This window comes from Microcaecilia unicolor, chromosome 1, assembly GCF_901765095.1.
Source record: "Microcaecilia unicolor chromosome 1, aMicUni1.1, whole genome shotgun sequence".
NCBI classification, from domain to species: domain Eukaryota; kingdom Metazoa; phylum Chordata; class Amphibia; order Gymnophiona; family Siphonopidae; genus Microcaecilia; species Microcaecilia unicolor.
This window is the reverse complement of record NC_044031.1, coordinates 80,406,789-80,424,821: the sequence shown is the minus strand read 5'-3', so window position 1 is coordinate 80,424,821 and position 18,033 is coordinate 80,406,789. Positions and strand designations below refer to the sequence as shown.

Below are 18,033 nucleotides of genomic sequence, written 5' to 3'. Positions count from 1 at the left end.
TGAGTGCCCGAATTTACAGCAGCTGAAACCTGGTATAAATTCCAATGTCCAACTTAGGGTATTTCAGGGAGTAAATGGCGCTGTTCTATAACAGTGCATGCAACGTTTTGGAATGCCCGTGCCTTTCGCCTGACCATGCCCCCTTTTGAATTGCATGCTAGAGGATTTAGGCACCGGGTGTTAGAAAATATTGCACAAGATGTGCTTCCAAATTCCAATTAGTGCCAATGAAGTGCAATTATTGATTCTTAAGGCTCATTAATTTATACTTGATAGCCTTTTTACCAATTTAGTGTGTTTTGATACCATGCCTAAATTTCGGTGCTTATCTTTCGGTGCCATATATAGAATCCAGGGGGAAATGCTTTTTATCTGCATAAATCACTTAGAATAATTTCTCCCCAGCTGTTAGATACTGTGCACAGCCTACAGGATATCATTTTGGTTTATTATACAGTAGGTATGCATAAGGCAGTGATTGCTAATATTGTTTTTTGAAACCTCTTACAGGTCTACCAAAATGTGCAAATTAATCAGAGCCTGCGAATGCAGATATACTGTACTTAGCTATTCATATTGCATATTCAATGTGGAGACCCTGAAACCCAAACCTGTTAAGGAAGAGGGGAAGGGAAAGGGCCAAATTTAGAAATGACTATTGTGAAACCTTTATATTGCATACAAGCTTCATAATTCATGTGGCCCATGTGTAACATATATCTGTATTCTGCACAGCCCATAACATTGTACCCTGTATAGTTACTATGCTGTGTCTGTTAAAAAGCCATAGATGAACTACTGATACCTGTCTTATGTGTTTAGGGTGCTTGTTTGAAGATGACTTGTGTAAATCCTTTGAGAGCTGCCTAAATGGTGAGTCAGATTCTAATTTTCATTATATGATGGCTTGTATACATGTCAATTGATAAATGATTTAAATGTATATAATGTAATATTAACTTTTTGATTTGAAACAACAATACTGCAAACGCATTTTTAGACTGTATATGAAAAACTGACCTCTTGCGTTAAGTACTGTAAGGCTGTAGTGCCGTTTTTGCACCTGTCCCTCTAGATCGCTAAGGATTACCTCAGGGTAAGTCCTGGAGGTTGAGAGGTGGGGGAGGGGAGGGTCATGTGAGGAAGACGAGCTTTCTCAAGGGGGTGAGGCTTCATGGCAACTTTGAGTAAGAGGGGCATCTGAGGGGATTGGATTGGGTGGGTTTAGATCAGGTTGGAGGGGTCTGTTTTGGTGGGGGGGGGTTGGATTGGTTGGGGAAGTTCTGCTTGGGAGGATTGGGTTGGGTTGAAGGGGTATGTTTGAGGAGATTGAATTGGGGTAGAACAGCATGGGGGTACTGTCAGGGGGAAGCAGAAGGGAAGAACAACCACCACCACCACAGTGACCTCCTATACCTCAGTGGGGCAGCTGTGCTACTGGACTGTTGATAGCACAACCATATTTAATGACACATCTCAAGGTGCTGTTAAGTGCAGCTCACAAACAACAGTCATGACAGCTAGTGTGTGGTACTGATCTGTGTGCTAGCTGTCACAGTAGGCCACTCCTTTGTTCTGCCTTGTAACACTCACTGACTGACGTCCCCTATCCATGTTAAGCAGCTAGTTCAGGATTGTTATGCTGGCTGTTTTAACACACAGCTATTAGCGCAGATCTGCACTAAAATCTTACATGTAGTAAAACCTGTGGTAACTGCTTAACGTAGCTCAGTAAAAGTGCTCCTTTTTAAGGAACAGCTGCACAGATCCGCAATGAGTTACCAGAAGATATTAGAACTGGTTCTTCCTACCTACTGTTATATGAAAAGATAAAAATGTGGCTTTTTGAGAAATTATTGGACTCATTTTATAATATAAATATTTCTGGTCTTCTCTTAGTTCATCTGGAAGAGTTTTTGCAATGTGTTTTCTTTTTTTTTACATTTTAATCTGCAAATTTTGATTTCTGAAACATTTAAATTTAAGGTAGTGCTGTGAATTATTAATATTTTCTGTATTTCCCATCTTATTCTAGATCAGTTGAAAGAGCATTTATGGTTATTTGTGATTTGTTTTATATATTTATTTTGGAATTTTTAAAATCTAACATACACCACTCTGATCCTAGAACTGCTCTGAAGTGGTTTATAAAAATTAGCATTAAATCACAAAGTTCTGACTCCGGGTCTGAGCTAGTAAATGCGATGAATTACCATATGGAGAAACTGGGTTCTGTTCCTGGGCCCAGTTTCTGCTCTTCAGGTTTGCTAGTGCTGAGACTGCTCTAGAGGCAGTGTTATGGACCCTAGAAGAAGGAAGTCTTGGCTATTGCTCAACATGATGATGAGACTTACCAATGGTCAACTTCTGGAGGGAGCGAAGAGTTGTAGCTGCTGGATGAAGACTGTTACTACAATGTAGTTGTAGCTGGGATTCTTAAAGTCTTATGAGCTTTTGTTTAGGTGGCTGCCTAGCTATGGCCCAGAATCAGAGCAACACCTCACACACATAATATCTAGAGTTGCTTGGACCAGGGCCCAGGCTGAATTGCACCAGGAGGCTGGAAAGCAACAGCATATACTCCCGGACTCCTGACACACAATAACATAGACCACTCCGGTAGGGTGCATTGAACCAATGTCTTTACTTGAACTCCTTACTGCATAGTACTGGAACAGTACAACATCTGTAACAACCACAGCAGATGACAGCCAGAGGATCTCTTTATCTCTACTTCCTTCAGTCTTTTTGGTGTAAATCCAGGACCAGTAGAGCTAAACTGGACGGTTCTGGGTGTCCAGATGTAATCAGGGTGACCACTATAGTACAGGGCTAAATTTAAATCTCTATGTCTGATATTCAAGGACCTTTTTTTTTTTTTTTAAGGGTGGCGCTCATACTGGGAGAGCAGTGTTCCGTTTTAAGCTGTGCTAGACATCCAGTATCTGAGTAAAGTTCAGAGTAGCTATAAACTACAGGCCAGAGTACTTGAACAACAGAATCTCCCTCTATGAACTTCCAAAGCTGTTAAGATCTTCCCAAGGAGTATTTCTAACCACACCCTCTATAAAGGACATCACATGATGTGACACTCACCAATGAGCCTTCTGCAGAGTAGTCCCCACACTATAGAATGCATTACCTGAAAGGCTTTGCTTAATGCAAGACTATCTCTACTTCAAGAAGCAGATGAAAGCTTAGCTGTTTCTTCCATTAAAGGCTTGGGAGAAGAGCCAACTTGCTAGTCATACACACACACAAGGACTAACACCGGCTGCACATCCTGTAGCAAGACTTGTTATTTCTACCGGAGCTGAGTCATATTCATGCACTTTTTTGACTTCTCATGCAACTTTCTTTAAATTATTTCCTTATTTTCTAATTCCCTTAGATAAGGGAAATCTTATCTATGTGTTCCATCTTAACTTACACCCTATGCTGTCTATTAAGATGTTTTATTATGTATAGTGTTGACATGTGTTTATGTTCAATTTATTCATGCTGTACACTGTCTTGGGTGAATTTCTTCAAAAAGGCAGCAGATAAATCACATCTACCTATCTACCTATCTATCTCAATTGTAAGTCTATAGCATGGAACTGTCTTTCAAATCGTTTCAAATGCTCAGCCTAACAGAGACCTATGCAAACCCACATGTAATATGGCTTCTTTAGGGTAAAATCTTGGGCAATAACCTAGTGTATTCTACAGATGATAAAAAATATAGGTTAATATCCATTCAACCAAAAGAGTATTTTAAGAAATGTTTTTATAGTTACATGGCTCAATTCATGCTGGTAGAACATTGCAACTACCAAAACTAAGATGGTGCCAACATATTGAAAGTTGGTAGCTCCAGAGATAACAGAAGGCAAAAGTAGAGACTAATAGACGATTCACCACTGGAGACGTGAGTCCAACAGTCTTTATTATATCAGAGATAACGACCTGACACAGGCCGTGTTTCGACGCTAAAAAGCATCTGCATCAGGGGTCAATAAATACACCAAGTAATGAATGCAAAACGAAGAGTCCTACTTGTAATAAAGACTGTTGGACTCACGTCTCCAGTAGTGAATCGTCTATTAGTCTCTACTTTTGCCTTCTGTGATTCGTCATCGTAGAGAACTTTTCCTGTTCTATATTTTGGATTTTGAGCTCCAGAGATAAGCCTATAATCAATTTTATTTTATAATATATTGGAATGGGCTATAATTATACTATATTGAAAGGGAGCTATAGCATGATAATCTCTGACTGTTAGGTTTTGTTAATATTCCAATTAGCAGGAAAATGAATGAAATGAAATCTTGTTTGAAAAACATAGTGAAGAAAATGTTTGTTGAGACAATGATCTTTTTGGTAGAATTTAGGAACTGATGTTTCAATAATGATCATTAAGGGCTGGCTCCCTTTACAAAGCCGCGGTAGTGATTCCTGGCATGGCAAATGCGACAAAGCCCATTCAGTTCCTATGGGCTTCATTGCATTTGCTGTGCTGGAATCACTAGGCGGCTTAGTAAAAGGAGCCCTAAAATGTTTTGAACAAATAGAAAATTGGATATAATTATTAAGTAACAGCAAATTTTGTTTGCCTGACGTAGTCCATGAGAAATATTAAATAAGAATTTGTTAGCAATAATAACTTAACGAGTTAGTATTAAAAACAACATAGAAAAGTGTTTGGCCCATGAGTTCATGTGTATTTGATGGGATGTACAGTAGTAGCAATGATATTGCAAAAATACACATGGAAAAAAAGAGTGGCATCATTTGGCAACTTCCATATGTGAGTACCATTACTTACAGATGGAAATGCTAATTTCACAAGCTGCACATATAAATGCCCGAAATTATATGTATAGGGGGAATTCTATACACCGCTTTCTTCTGCTTGTCAGTTTAAGCAGTATAGCAAATTTAATAAACCATAAACCATATAAAGAAGATACGTACATTTAGGCCCCAGATATGCACATATTTTTATTAGAATAATGGCATATATGCATGTATTTGCCAAGTATGCATCTGCGCTATTTTATAAATACACACATAGGACTAGATTCAGTAAATGGCACTCAAAAATTGATGCAAAAAAAAAATCAGCACTCAATTCTGTTCTATAATGGGCAACCAAACCAGGTGTATTTCCCGGGGCCCAATTTGGGCACACATCCCCGGTATTCTATAACACTGTGCGTAAATTTTAGGAATGCCCCTGACCCGCCCATGCACCTCCTATGACCACACCCCCTTTTGGGTTGCACACTATGGTATTTGGGTGCACATTGTTATACAGTAGTGCATAGCAAGATGTAGGCATTCAAATTAGTGCCAATTAGCACCCAATTATTGGTGCTAATTGGCTTATTAGCCAGTTTAGTTGGGTGCACATCTGGGATCGGTGCCCAAATATTGGCCATAGAATCCAGAGATATTGTTGATATGAGAATGAGCATACGTCTAAGTGGAGACTGGGCGGGGCTTGGGTGGGGGACAAAGTTACATGCATAGAACCTGATATTTAGGAGGCAGAGATTAATGTTTTGCTGATCGCCATTAGCATTATACCCAGAATTTCAATGCTGGGCCATGCCAGTTCACTGGCATTGAATTTCCAGGTTTCCAGAGCTGGCTAACAATATTCAGCAATGAACTGGCTATGTGTTACCACATAAAGATAGGACTGACTTTTATGCAGTCTTATTTACGCAGTTACCCTGGCTGGTTAAGTGCTGAATATTGGCACTTAACCAGCCAAGTGCTGACTCCGCCCCAGGAACACCCCTAAAATAGCTGGTTTTCAGTTCTTTCTGCAGGAACTAACTGGTTAAGTGCTATTGAAAATCAGCAGTTAACCCCGAACAGGCAATTTAACCAGCTAGTTTCTGACCAGTTAAATCGCTTTGAATATCGACCCCATAATGTATAGAATTATAAATTACAAACAGCTCAAAACACTGCAGCCAGGTTCAGATATAAAATCTCTTGTTTTGAAAGTGCCTCCCCATTATTAATCAAATTATACTGGCTTCCCATCAAAGCGAGAATCACCTTCAAATTATGTACCTTTCTCATTCAAATACTAACAGGCTCATTTTCGAAAGAGATGGACGTCCATCTTTCGACATAAATCGGAACATGGACGTCCATCTCCAGTGGATGTCCAAATTGGTATAATTGAAACCTGATTTTGGATGTCTCCAACTGCAGTCCATCAGAAGGACATCCAAATCTCAAGGGGACATGCCAGGGGTGTGTTCAAGGCGGGACTTGGGCGTTTCTAAGACATGGATGTCTTTCAGCATTAATGGAACAAAACAAAGACGTCCAAGACTAAGAGGCAGAGGCACTAAAGCTTAATGAGCCTTTAATGAGCCTCCAACGAGGAAAATTTGATCCGTTGCATGCATCAAAGGGCTTTTACCGAGGAAGCTAGCAGCTAACGAAAACGGAATGGAGATGAGCAATTAGTGTAAAAACCCCATTGAAACGAGATGCACTAACCTTTTCTGATTGCCTTTACGCAGGAAAAAGGCAGGAAATCTAACGAGAGGTCTGGACCTCTCGTTAGGACAGCTCTGTGCTAGGAAAAATCGTAAAGTGAAACTTTGAGCCAATCCCAGCGCATTAGCAGAGCTAAAAGCGCTGTGATTGGTCCAAAGGACGTCAGAAAACATATCAAATAAAAAAAATTAAAAAAGGATCGGGAGGGGGCAAGGGCACTCATCAGGAGCGTCCTGTATGGACGGCCATGCCCCCCCCGCTGCTCCCCACTGTCCGCCACTTCCCCCCCCCCCACGAGAAAGCGAAATTCTAGCAGCCCCGGTCCCCCTCCCTTCCTGTTCTTCTGCTTTGCAAAAGCTAACTCCGCCTCCCGTCATTCTTCCGCCCCGTGCCCCGCCCCCACTGCCCCCCCCTGAGGTTGACTACGCCGCTCCCCCCTCCACCGAGACCCCCCTCTCTATTACTGACCCGAGCAGTGCCTCTCACCTCTTTCTGAAGCGCTGCACGGGCAGGAAGATCTGTTGTGTTGGTCGCAGAGTCTCCATGACGTCTCTTCTTCCCTGGCCTAGGAAGAGTTATAAATGTTATAAATGTTATAAATGTGATATGAGTAATTGTAGATGTTCTGATAAAAAATTTTATGTGATGTATGATTTTAATGATAATTATAAATATTTGTTTTACAGATGATATCATGTATGTCTATACATGTTTTTTAGAACTTTTAAAGGATTGTTTTATATATGTTGAACCTTTTTTTAAATAATTGCCTTTGATTAGTTGAATCATGCTTATGACATTGTTAATATGTATGGTTATACATGTTTTTATACTTGTTTTGTTTTTATAGTTTGTACCCCTGACGCAGCCTGAGGGCGAAACGTGGCCACGTCGGGTATTGTTCCAATAAATGCATTTGATTCCACTGCTTTGTTGTTTTTTATCTACTGTTTTGTAAGCAGTTGTGTGCCTTTTTGTTTTGTTTTTTTTGTTTTGTACTAATGAGGTAAGTAAATTTGCTGATGACACAAAGTTATTCAAAGTCGTTAAATTGCGGGAGGATTGTGAAAAATTACAAGAGGACCTTACGAGACTGGGAGACTGGGCGTCTAAATGGCAGATGACATTTAATGCTAAGTGATGCATGTGGGAAAGACGAACCCGAATTATAGTTATGTCATGCAAGGTTCCACGTTAGGAGTCACAGACCAAGAAAGGGATCTAGGTGTCGTCGTCGATGATACGTTGAAACCTTCTGCTCAGTGTGCTGCGGCGGCAAGAAAGCAAATAGAAAGTTAGGTATTATTAGGAAAGGAATGGAAAACAAAAATGAGGATGTTATAATGCCTTTGCATTGCTTCGTGGTGCGACCGCACCTCGAATATTGTGTTCAATTCTGGTCGCCACATCTCAAAAAAGATATAGTGGAATTAGAAAAGGTGCAGAGAAGGCCGACGAAAATGATAAAGGGGATGGGACAACTTCCCTATGAGGAAGGCTAAAGCGGCTAGGGCTCTTCAGCTTGGAGAAAAGGCGGCTGAGGGGAGATATGAAAGAGGTCTATAAAATAATGAGTGGAGTGGAACGGGTAGGGGGCATGCGATGAAGCTACAATGCAGTAAATTTAAAATGAATCAGAGAAACTTTTTCTTCACTCAACGTGTAATTAAACTCTGGAATTCGTTGCCAGAGAATGTGGTAAAGGCTGTTAGCTTAGCGGAGTTTAAAAAAGGTTTGGACGGCTTCCTAAAGAAAAAGTCCATAGACCATTATTAAATGGACTTGGGGAAAATCCACTATTTCTGGGATAAGCAGTATAGAATTTTTGTACTTTTTTTGGATCTTGCCAGGTATTTGTGACCTGGAATGGCCACTGTTGGAAACAGGATGCTGGGCTTGATGGACCTTTGGTCTTTCCCAGTATGGCAATACTTATGTACTTATGTACCCCTCTTCACAAGTGTGGCTGCATCCTCTTGGCTGTCACTGGAGAGAGCAGAGTTGCTTACCTATAATGGGGGTTCTCCATAGAGAACAGGATGATGCAGACATACCATCTCATCTGCCGTCCTCACCGGAAGCAAAATACATACAGGACTCTGTTAGCCTGGTACTGACTGAAGGAAGGCAGAGGTGGCAACTGTCACAAGAAGGCTGGCACGTGCCAGTAGCTATTTTGGAGAACTTTCTAGTCTACAGAGAGCAATTCTGAGCTGGCAGCCATCAGATGACATCACCACAGGTGTGATTGCTGTCTATGATAATCAACTCCACTTTATTCCTTGTTTACATCTGAGGTGAAATATCACAAAAATATAATATAATAAGTTAAGACCACATATTCAACAGTCAGATTTATGTGGTTAGTCCTCTCCCATATAGATTACTGCAGTGGTATTTATGCTGGTAGTCGAAAATTTCTCCTGACAACATTGCAGACTGCCCAAAACACAGCTGCTAGACTTATTTTTGGCAAACCACGATTTGAACATGCAGAACCTCTTCATTTTAACCTACATTGGCTCCCCATTTCAGCTCGTCTCACCCTCAAAATCTGCATGCTAACTCACAAGATCATCTATGGGGAGGCCCCTGCCTACATGGAAGACCTGATTGACCTGTCATCCAGAAATGCTTCCTTGATCGCTCGATCTTACCTCAACTTACGCTTTCCAAGCTATAAATCTGTTCAATATAAACTGCTCCTTTCCTCATTCTTCACCTATGTCAGTCCTAAATTTTGGAACAGTCTACCAAAGTCCTTAAAGGAGATATACGATCATCAAATGTTCAAAAAATCCTTTAAAACATTCTTGTTTGAGAAGACATATTCCCACTACATCACTCAGCCCATACCTTCTTCCTGTTGACTGAACCTGTTTCAGTTATTTCCCTTCTTGATATGTAACTTTTGTAATTTTGTAAGCCGCATTGTGCCTGCTCCTGTGGGAAAATATGGGGTATAAATGTACAAAAATAAATAAATAAATATGGCTATCACCTTTGAATATATGCATAAAGATATACAGATATGCTACCTGTAAATGTACTTGTTAGATTGCTAAATATTGCCCCCAGTATTTTACACATCTCTATCCAATCCCTGTCCAAACTTTCTGAAAAGGACATGCCTGTAAACCCCAAGAAACATCTGAATTGGATCAGGGTGAATTAAGTCACTGACTGATCTCTTATCCATACTTGTGCTAAAACTTGATTGCTGAAGTCAGTTGTGACCTATAGGAACGAAGCTAGAAATCTGATCTAAGTCATAGTTGATTTAAAGGCTGATATACTAGTGGCTTGCTTCTTGCACAAGTTTGCTACAGATGCGAATAAGCTCATATGAAAATTTGCACAAGAAATACCTACCACTGCTAATGCTCTCCTGTGTAATCATCTTTACTTTTCTTTTCTGGCATTCCTGCAGTTAATTCACTTTGGGATACCTTAATTGGAAGAACTATTTGCATCACTAACATGATATTATCTGAAACCTATAGTAATAAAAGCAATTGTCTTAATTTCCTTTCCCTCCACTTTCAGGAAAGTCAGATTTTGAGCTGCTGCTTCTAATGATTTGCTCTTCTGAAGTAGAAAACAACATTTAGGTTGCTGCAGATCCACTGACAACAGACCATTGTTCAGTGGACAGTTGCAATTAATGGAAAATGTTTTGTACCTTTGCAAAGTAGGTCAGTTTAATCCATGGGTGATTAATGAGCTAATTCCTCACATCTGATCCCCAGGGGAGGTAGCCTGTTTTTCAAGTGCTTTCTCTTCCTTTTCAGCTCAGGTAATTTTATGATTAATGGCTGGTTATAAAGATGTCCAGATGCTCAGCTGTGGGCCAGCTAACTGAAAAACCAGCACAGGTTTAAAATAAATTGATTGTATAAAATTATACTGAATATAACCTATATAAAAGATAAAAATCTGGTGCCTCTTTTTTTTTTAATAAGATGACTTGCTAGACTCAGGTGATGTACTGTGCATTTTAGTTTAAAAATAAATTTATTTATAATTATTTGTAAGGGGCAGACCTCAGTGTATGCCCAGATATTGTAGGGAATCCTACTTAAACAATATTTATTTGGTTGGGGCCAGGACCAGGGACAGTAATCACTGGGAAGCATTAGCAGCTTTTCACACTCCTACCATACTTCTCACTCTCACTATAATCCAACCCACATCAAAGCTGCTGCTCTGAACCAACTGTTTATTGAAATAAAGTCTCATAGGAACAATTGCAATGTGGCAGAAGCAGGCATGAGGCAACAAGTATCAATGATAATTATTTACAAAGTCTCTGGAGCTCTATCACTCCACTCCACATACTGCAGAAAGTACTCAGTCCTACTCTGACTCTTATATACTCTCAACATCCTCTCTCACTAGTTCCTTTACTGATGGTAGTACTTTGTATTCCAATAAGGGCTTTCATTTACAGCAGCATGGATGAAAACTGCAGTGAAACTCAAGTACCATGAGACTGACATGTAGGACCTTAATTTGATTTAGCTGAGACATTTTGGTGTCCTCAAGAACCCTGTAGATTAAGATGGTATAGTTGTCCTTCCACCCAGTAGATGTTCCTGGACCACCAGTAGATAAGGTGCTCCATCTCTCCATGTCCTGTGGATTTTTTTGGGCTCCTTGTGAGTGATAATGGGTAAGAGGAGAGCAAAGGTTCAAGGGATTCCACCAGTCCTTTCCTCCTCAATACCCCCGATGAGACAAGCAACATTGGAGTGTTTTCCGAGCGCCAGCAGAATCAGCTCCCACTGCCTCTTCACCCCTGCCTGCTGTCGCAGAAGCTTTGGGAGGTTGTTTGAGCGGGGTCTCCCTGAGCCCTGTTGAACATACAGCACCTCCATAACCAAGAAGTTGCTATGCATTGGGCACGCAAATAGTCAAGGCATCTCAGATGGAGGAAGAACTCGGTGCTCAAGGTGGGCAACCTGTTGCAAGTGCGGCTTCTACAATGAGGGAGTACCAGCTCTTTGTGAACATAATCCTCAGAGAAGGAACTGTAAGTAAATTGACTCAAGTTGTGAGCTAGGCTCCTTCTGATGGAAGTCAGATTCTGGTTAAACCTTCTGTAGTGACCTTACAATCACTGCGGGATGCCATAGGCAGCATGTATTCTTCCTTGTTGGATATTACTAGGCAGAATTCTAAGGACATAGTTATAATTTATGATACAGTACTGGCTCAGGCACAAGCAACTGGCCAATTAGCCCAGGAATTGGATTCCCTAAAATCGAAAGTGCATGCTGTGGAAAGTTTGGAGGCAGACTCAATTCAAGAGAAAAACTTTACTCAATGACATTTGGACTACTTGTAGAATCAGGTCAGAAGAGTTAATTTGAGATTACTGAAATTTTCCAGGCCCCCACTTTTGCCTGCAATTGAGATGTTTAAGAAGTACATGGTGGAGATATTGAAAATGCCTCCAGACGCTTTGCCTATCTCCAGGGCTCGATATATTCTGGGCATTAGGAGCTCTGATGGCCTAGTTTCTCAACCCAGAGGGGATATGAGCTTAACTTCTTTTTTTTGAATCTTCCCTGGAGGTTATTACTCAAAGGACTACTTTGGTGGTGACATCTGCTCTTGAGCCTGTTCGTAGTGCTGCTTTAAAACCTTATTTTCTTGGAGTCACTGTTTATGGGTTCAAAACTTAGGGTATTTCCTTGCTCACCCTCCAATTTCTGCGTTTCAGCTCTTCCTATCTCTGACCATCACCTAATCACATTCACACTTCAGCAACCTCCCCCTCAATCTCGCCCAACACTAACTACTACGTCCAGAAATCTCCAGGCTGTTGACCCCCCCCACCTTATCCTCTAGTATCTCTGATCTCCTCCCTTCCATCATGTCCTCCAAATCTGTTAACAAAGCTGTCTCCACTTACAATGCCACTCTCTCCTCTGCTCTAGACACCCTTGCACCGTCCATCTCCCGTCCCACAAGGCGTACCAATCCCCAGCCCTGGTTGACCCCTTGCACCCGATACCTTCGCTCCTGCGCCCGTTCGGCTGAACGCCTCTGGAGGAAATCTCGCGCCCATACTGACTTCATTCACTTCAAATTCATGCTATCCTCCTTCCAATCCTCCCTATTCCTCGCTAAACAGGACTATTACACCCAACTGACTAATTCCCTCAGCTCTAACCCACGTCGTCTCTTCGCCACCCTCAACTCCCTCCTCAAAGTGCCCTCTGCTCCCACCCCCCCTCACTCTCTCCTCAATCTCTGGCCGACTACTTCCTTGACAAGGTCCAGAAGATCAACCTCGAATTCACCACCAAACCTTCTCCTCCTCTTCATCCTATAACCCACTCTCTCAACCAACCTACCCAGGCCTCCTTCTCCTCTTTTCTTGCTATCACCGAAGAGGAAACCACCCATCTCCTTTCCTCCTCGAAATCCACCACCTGTTCCTCAGACCCCAGCCCCACCAACTTACTTAACACCATCACTCCTAGTATCACCCCCACCATCTGTCATATCCTCAACCTCTCTCCACTGCAACTGTCCCGGACACCTTCAAGCATGCTGTGGTCACACCACTCCTCAAAAAACCATCACTTGACCCTACATGTCCCTCCAACTACCGCCCCATTTCCCTCCTACCCTTCCTCTCCAAGATACTTTAACGCACCATTCACAGCCGCTGCATTGATTTTCTCTCCTCTCATGCCATCCTCGATCCGCTTCAATCCAGCTTTCGCCCCCTACACTCGACGGAAACGGCACTATCTAAAGTCTGCAATGACCTGTTCCTTGCCAAATCCAAAGGTCACTACTCCATCCTCATCCTCCTCAACCTATCCGCCGCTTTTGACACTGTCAATCACAACCTACTTCTTGACACACTGTCCTCCTTTGGGTTCCAGGACTCTGTCCTCTCCTGGTTCTCCTCTTATCTCTCCCATCGTACCTTCAGTGTACACTCTCATGGTTCGTCCTCCTCCCCTATCCCGCTCTCTGTTGGAGTTCCTCAGGGATCTGTCCTTGGGCCCCTTCTTTTTTCAATCTACACCTCTTCCTTAGGCTCCCTGATCTCTTCTCATGGTTTCCACTATCATCTTTATGCTGACGACACCCAGATTTATATCTCCACACCAGAAATTACTGCGGAAACCCAGGCCAAAGTATCGGCCTGCTTATCCGACATTGCTGCCTGGATGTCCAACCGCCACCTGAAACTGAACATGGCCAAGACTGAACTTATTGTTTTCCCACCCAAACCCACTTCTCATCTCCCTTCACTCTCTATCTCAGTTGATAACACCCTCATCGTCCCCGTCTCATCTGCCCGCAACCTCGGTGTCATCTTCGACTCCTCCCTCTCCTTCTCTGCGCATATCCAGCAGATAGCCAAGACCTGTCGCTTCTTCCTCTATAACATTAGCAAAATTCGCCCCTTCCTCTCCGAGCACACCACCCGAACTCTCATCCACTTTCTCATTACCTCTCGCCTTGACTACTGCAACCTACTCCTCACCGGCCTCCCACTTAGCCATCTATCCCCCCTTCAGTCCATCCAGAACTCTGCCGCACGTCTTATCTTCCGCCTTAACCGATATACTCATATCACCCCTCTCCTCAAGTCACTTCACTGGCTTCCGATCAGATACCGCATACAGTTCAAGCTTCTCCTACTCACCTACAAATGCACTCGATCTGCAGCCCCTCCTTACCTCTCTACCCTCATCTCCCCTTACGTCCCTACCCGTAACCTCCACTCTCAAGACAAATCCCTCCTTTCAGTACCCTTCTCCACCACCGCCAACTCTAGGCTTTGCCCTTTCTGCCTCGCCTCACCCCATGCTTGGAACAAACTCCCTGAGCCCATACGCCGGGCCCCCTCCCTACCCATCTTCAAATCATTGCTCAAAGGCCACCTCTTCAATGTCGCCTTCGGCACCTAATCACTACACCTCTTCTCAGGAAATCTCAACTACCCCAACTTGACATTTCGTCCTTAGATTGTAAGCTCTTCTGAGCAGGGACCATCCTTATTTGTTAATTTGTACAGCGCTGCGTAACCCTAGTAGCGCTCTAGAAATGTTAAGTAGTAGTAGTAGTACTAGTATTTAGCAAGAGGAACACAGATGAGGTGCAAAGACTTTCCGGCCATTAGGCCTAGGGTTCAGGTTTTGGGGGCTTATTTTTGTGTTACAATGTCCTTGTATCTGCTTTGTGGTATTTGAGGGTAAACAATTTCAATTTTTTGAACCCAAGCAGCTTGAAGATTTTCTGAGTTCAAGGGAAGATGTTAATGTTGTAGTGTAGTTCTACACGTTCACTGTTAGAAGATGGCTGAAGTAGTGGGTGTGAGGGGTGAATCTCATGTTTATTCTTTTTTGATTTTCTTAGTATATTTCTTTATTATCTTGGATCTCATTCCTTATGTGCTCAAAATTGTTATGTATACTTGGGAAGCTATGATTTTCTTGTATCCCAGTACTGATGATTGCCTGGATACTGTATGTTAAATGATAATAATAATAATAATAATAATAATAATAATAAGAAAAATAGTTCATAGCTTATGGACCTATATGGCTAGGACTTAAGGCTGGAAAGGCTCTCCCCTCATGGGTTTGGTCAGTGACAAGGGCGGGACAAGAGCCAAAGACAGTAATCCAAACGTAGCACAGAATTTTATACTCAAGGGAGTTTTCTTCTTAGAAAAGCTCCCTCCCTCTAGCTGTAACATTGATTTATTAGATCATCCCTCCTTCTGGAAGAAACTTGAACATCTACTGATTGTAGGGTCCTTTTAGCAAGCTGTGATAAAAGTGCCCTGTGCTAGCGGTGGGGGCCGGTTTTGCCACATGCTGAGCCCCTTTTTACTGCAGCGGGTAAAAAAAGGCTGAAAATAGCCATGGCCATGCAGTAAGATTGCTCTTACCGCGTGGCCATACAAGGGAACGCACTTTACCGCCACCCACTGAGGTGGTGGTAAGGGCTCCTACACTAACCCAGCGGTAACCAGGTAGCGCGCAGCGCAGTCCAATTACTCAATTACTGCCAGATTAGCTCCGCGCTAAAACATACAGCCCCATTTTCCCCAGCGCAGTAAATGGCACATGTTGGGGCTGGAACTACTGCTGGTGCCTGCATTGGGCCATTGGTAGTTCCAGATTAGCATTCGGTAAGCTCGCATTGGGTTTACTGCTTCTTTGTAAAAGGGCCCCTGTGTGAGGCTCTGCATTGTAACTACTGATGTCAAACATAAAAAAATCATAGTACTTAAAGCACAGCCTAGACGTACACAGTGCTGTACAGTGAACATGAAGAGACAGTCCCTGTTTGACAGAGCTTCCAATCTAATTAGGACAGACAAACAGGACAAATAAGGGATAAAGGAAAAGGGCTTTTTTTCAATGGGCTGGGAAAAGGGTCTGCGGTAAAATTGAAACCAGCACGTGCCTATTTATGGCCTGAGCCCTTAACACCACACTTTTAAGGTCTATGTCCCGCAAATGACGAGGTGGATTTGGGTAGGCTGGAGTGGGCTTTGATGGTAACTTCAGTTGCAGGAACCTAAGGACAGGGCCAGGCAGGCTTTTACAGTATATCCCAGAAATGCCAAGAGAGTCAATGATCATGTATTTTATATCACATTCATTAGTACATAAGTATTTCCATACTGGGACAGAACAAAGATCCATCAAGCCCAGCATCATGTTTCCAACAGTGGCCAATCCAGGTCACAAATACCTGGCAAGATCCCCAAAAAAGTACAAAACATTTTATACTGCTTATCCCAGAAATAGTGGATTTTCCCCAAGTTCAAATTAATAATGGTCTATGGACGTTTCCTTTAGGAAGCCGTCCAAACCTTTTTAAAACTCCACTAAGCTAACCGCCTTTACCACATTCTCTGGCAGTGAATTCCAGAGTTTAATTACACGTTGAGTGAAGAAATTTTTCTCTGATTCGTTTTAAATATACTACTTTGTAGCTTCATTGCATGCCCCCTAGTCCTAGTATTTTTGGAAAGCGTAAACAGACGCTTCACATCTACCCGTTCCACTCCACTCATTATTTTATAGACCTCTATCATATCTCCCCCTCAGCCGTCTTTTCTCCAAGCTGAAGAGACCTAGCCGCTTTAGCCTTTCCTCATAGGGAAGTCGTCCCATCCCCTTCATCATTTTCATCACCCTTCTCTGCACCTTTTCTAATTCCACTATATCTTTTTGAGATGTGGCGACCAGAATAGAACACAATATTTGAGGTGTGGTCACACCATGGAGCGATACAAAGGCATTATAACATCCTCATTTTTGTTTTCCATTCCTTTCCTAATAACACCTATACATTCTATTTGCTTTCTTAGCCACAGCAGCACACTGAGCAGAAGGTTTCAACGTATCATCAACGACGACACCTAGATCCATTTCTTGGTCGGTGACTTCTAACGTGGAACCTTGCATTACTTAGCTATAATTTGGGTTCCTCTTTCCCACATGCATCACTTTGCACTTGCTCACATTAAACGTCATCTGCCATTTAGATGCCCAGTCTCCCAGTCTTGTAAGGTCCTCTTGTAATTTTTCACAATCCTCTCGCGATTTAACAACTTTGAATAACTATGTGTCATCAGCAAATTTAATTACGTCACTAGTTACTCCCATCTCTAAGTCATTTATAAATATGTTAAAAAGCAGCGGTCCCAGCACAGACCCCTGGGGAACCCCACTAACTACCCTTCTCCATTGAGAATATTGACCATTTAACCCTACTCTATGTTTTTTATCTTTTAACCAGTTTTTAAGCCACAATAGGACACTACCTCCTATCCCATGAGTCTCCAATTTCCTCTGGAGTCTTTCATGAACAACTTTGTCAAAGCCTTTCGAAAATCCAGATACACAATAGAGAATGAACTATCTTTACCAAATCTGATTTGTTGAGAAATGGCTTCAACTCATGGATCATTCATGGTTGAAAAAAACAAAATCTTACAATGTTTCCGATATGCTTGCTAAACCTCAATGAATTATCACAATGAATGCCCAAGGTAACAATGTCTTCCTTAAGAGGGAGTGGTTTACCTTGTAGCATTGGCTTTGTAGCCAAAGATCTAGATTTATGAGATAGCCAAATAGCTGAAGATTTTTCAGCATTTAAAATCAGATCGAGTCCACACAGCCAGTCTTCTAACATAGTCAACTTAAAATTGAGATCAGATATCACATAAGGCTGGTCATTCTTTATAAAAGCAACTAATTGAATGTCATCAGCGAAAAAATGAAAGTTGAGTTTACAACCAATGATGCTAGGTACAAATTGAAATGCATTGGTGTGAGTAGAGATCCTTGAGACACCCCTCTTATAAGATTTATCTTAGACATTTATTGAGTCCAACAAACAGATTACATTTAGTAAGAAAGATAGGAATTAAACCAATACAATACAGTAGAGCTCCTATTTTACACATCTGACTAAGAAATCTAGAATGAGAGAATATCAAAAGCCGTGGTCAAATCTAACTGTATCCAG

General features: G+C 42.0%; 1 protein-coding gene across 1 annotated transcript in view; it reads left to right on the top strand.

The window, feature by feature from the left end:
* The window catches only part of PTPRN2 (protein tyrosine phosphatase receptor type N2), a 1,688,755-nt gene that overhangs the window by 89,820 nt on the left and 1,580,902 nt on the right, over nt 1-18,033 (top strand). Inside the window, 1 exon segment of the mRNA XM_030198706.1 lies at nt 823-873. Coding sequence (XP_030054566.1) covers nt 823-873 — 51 coding nt within the window.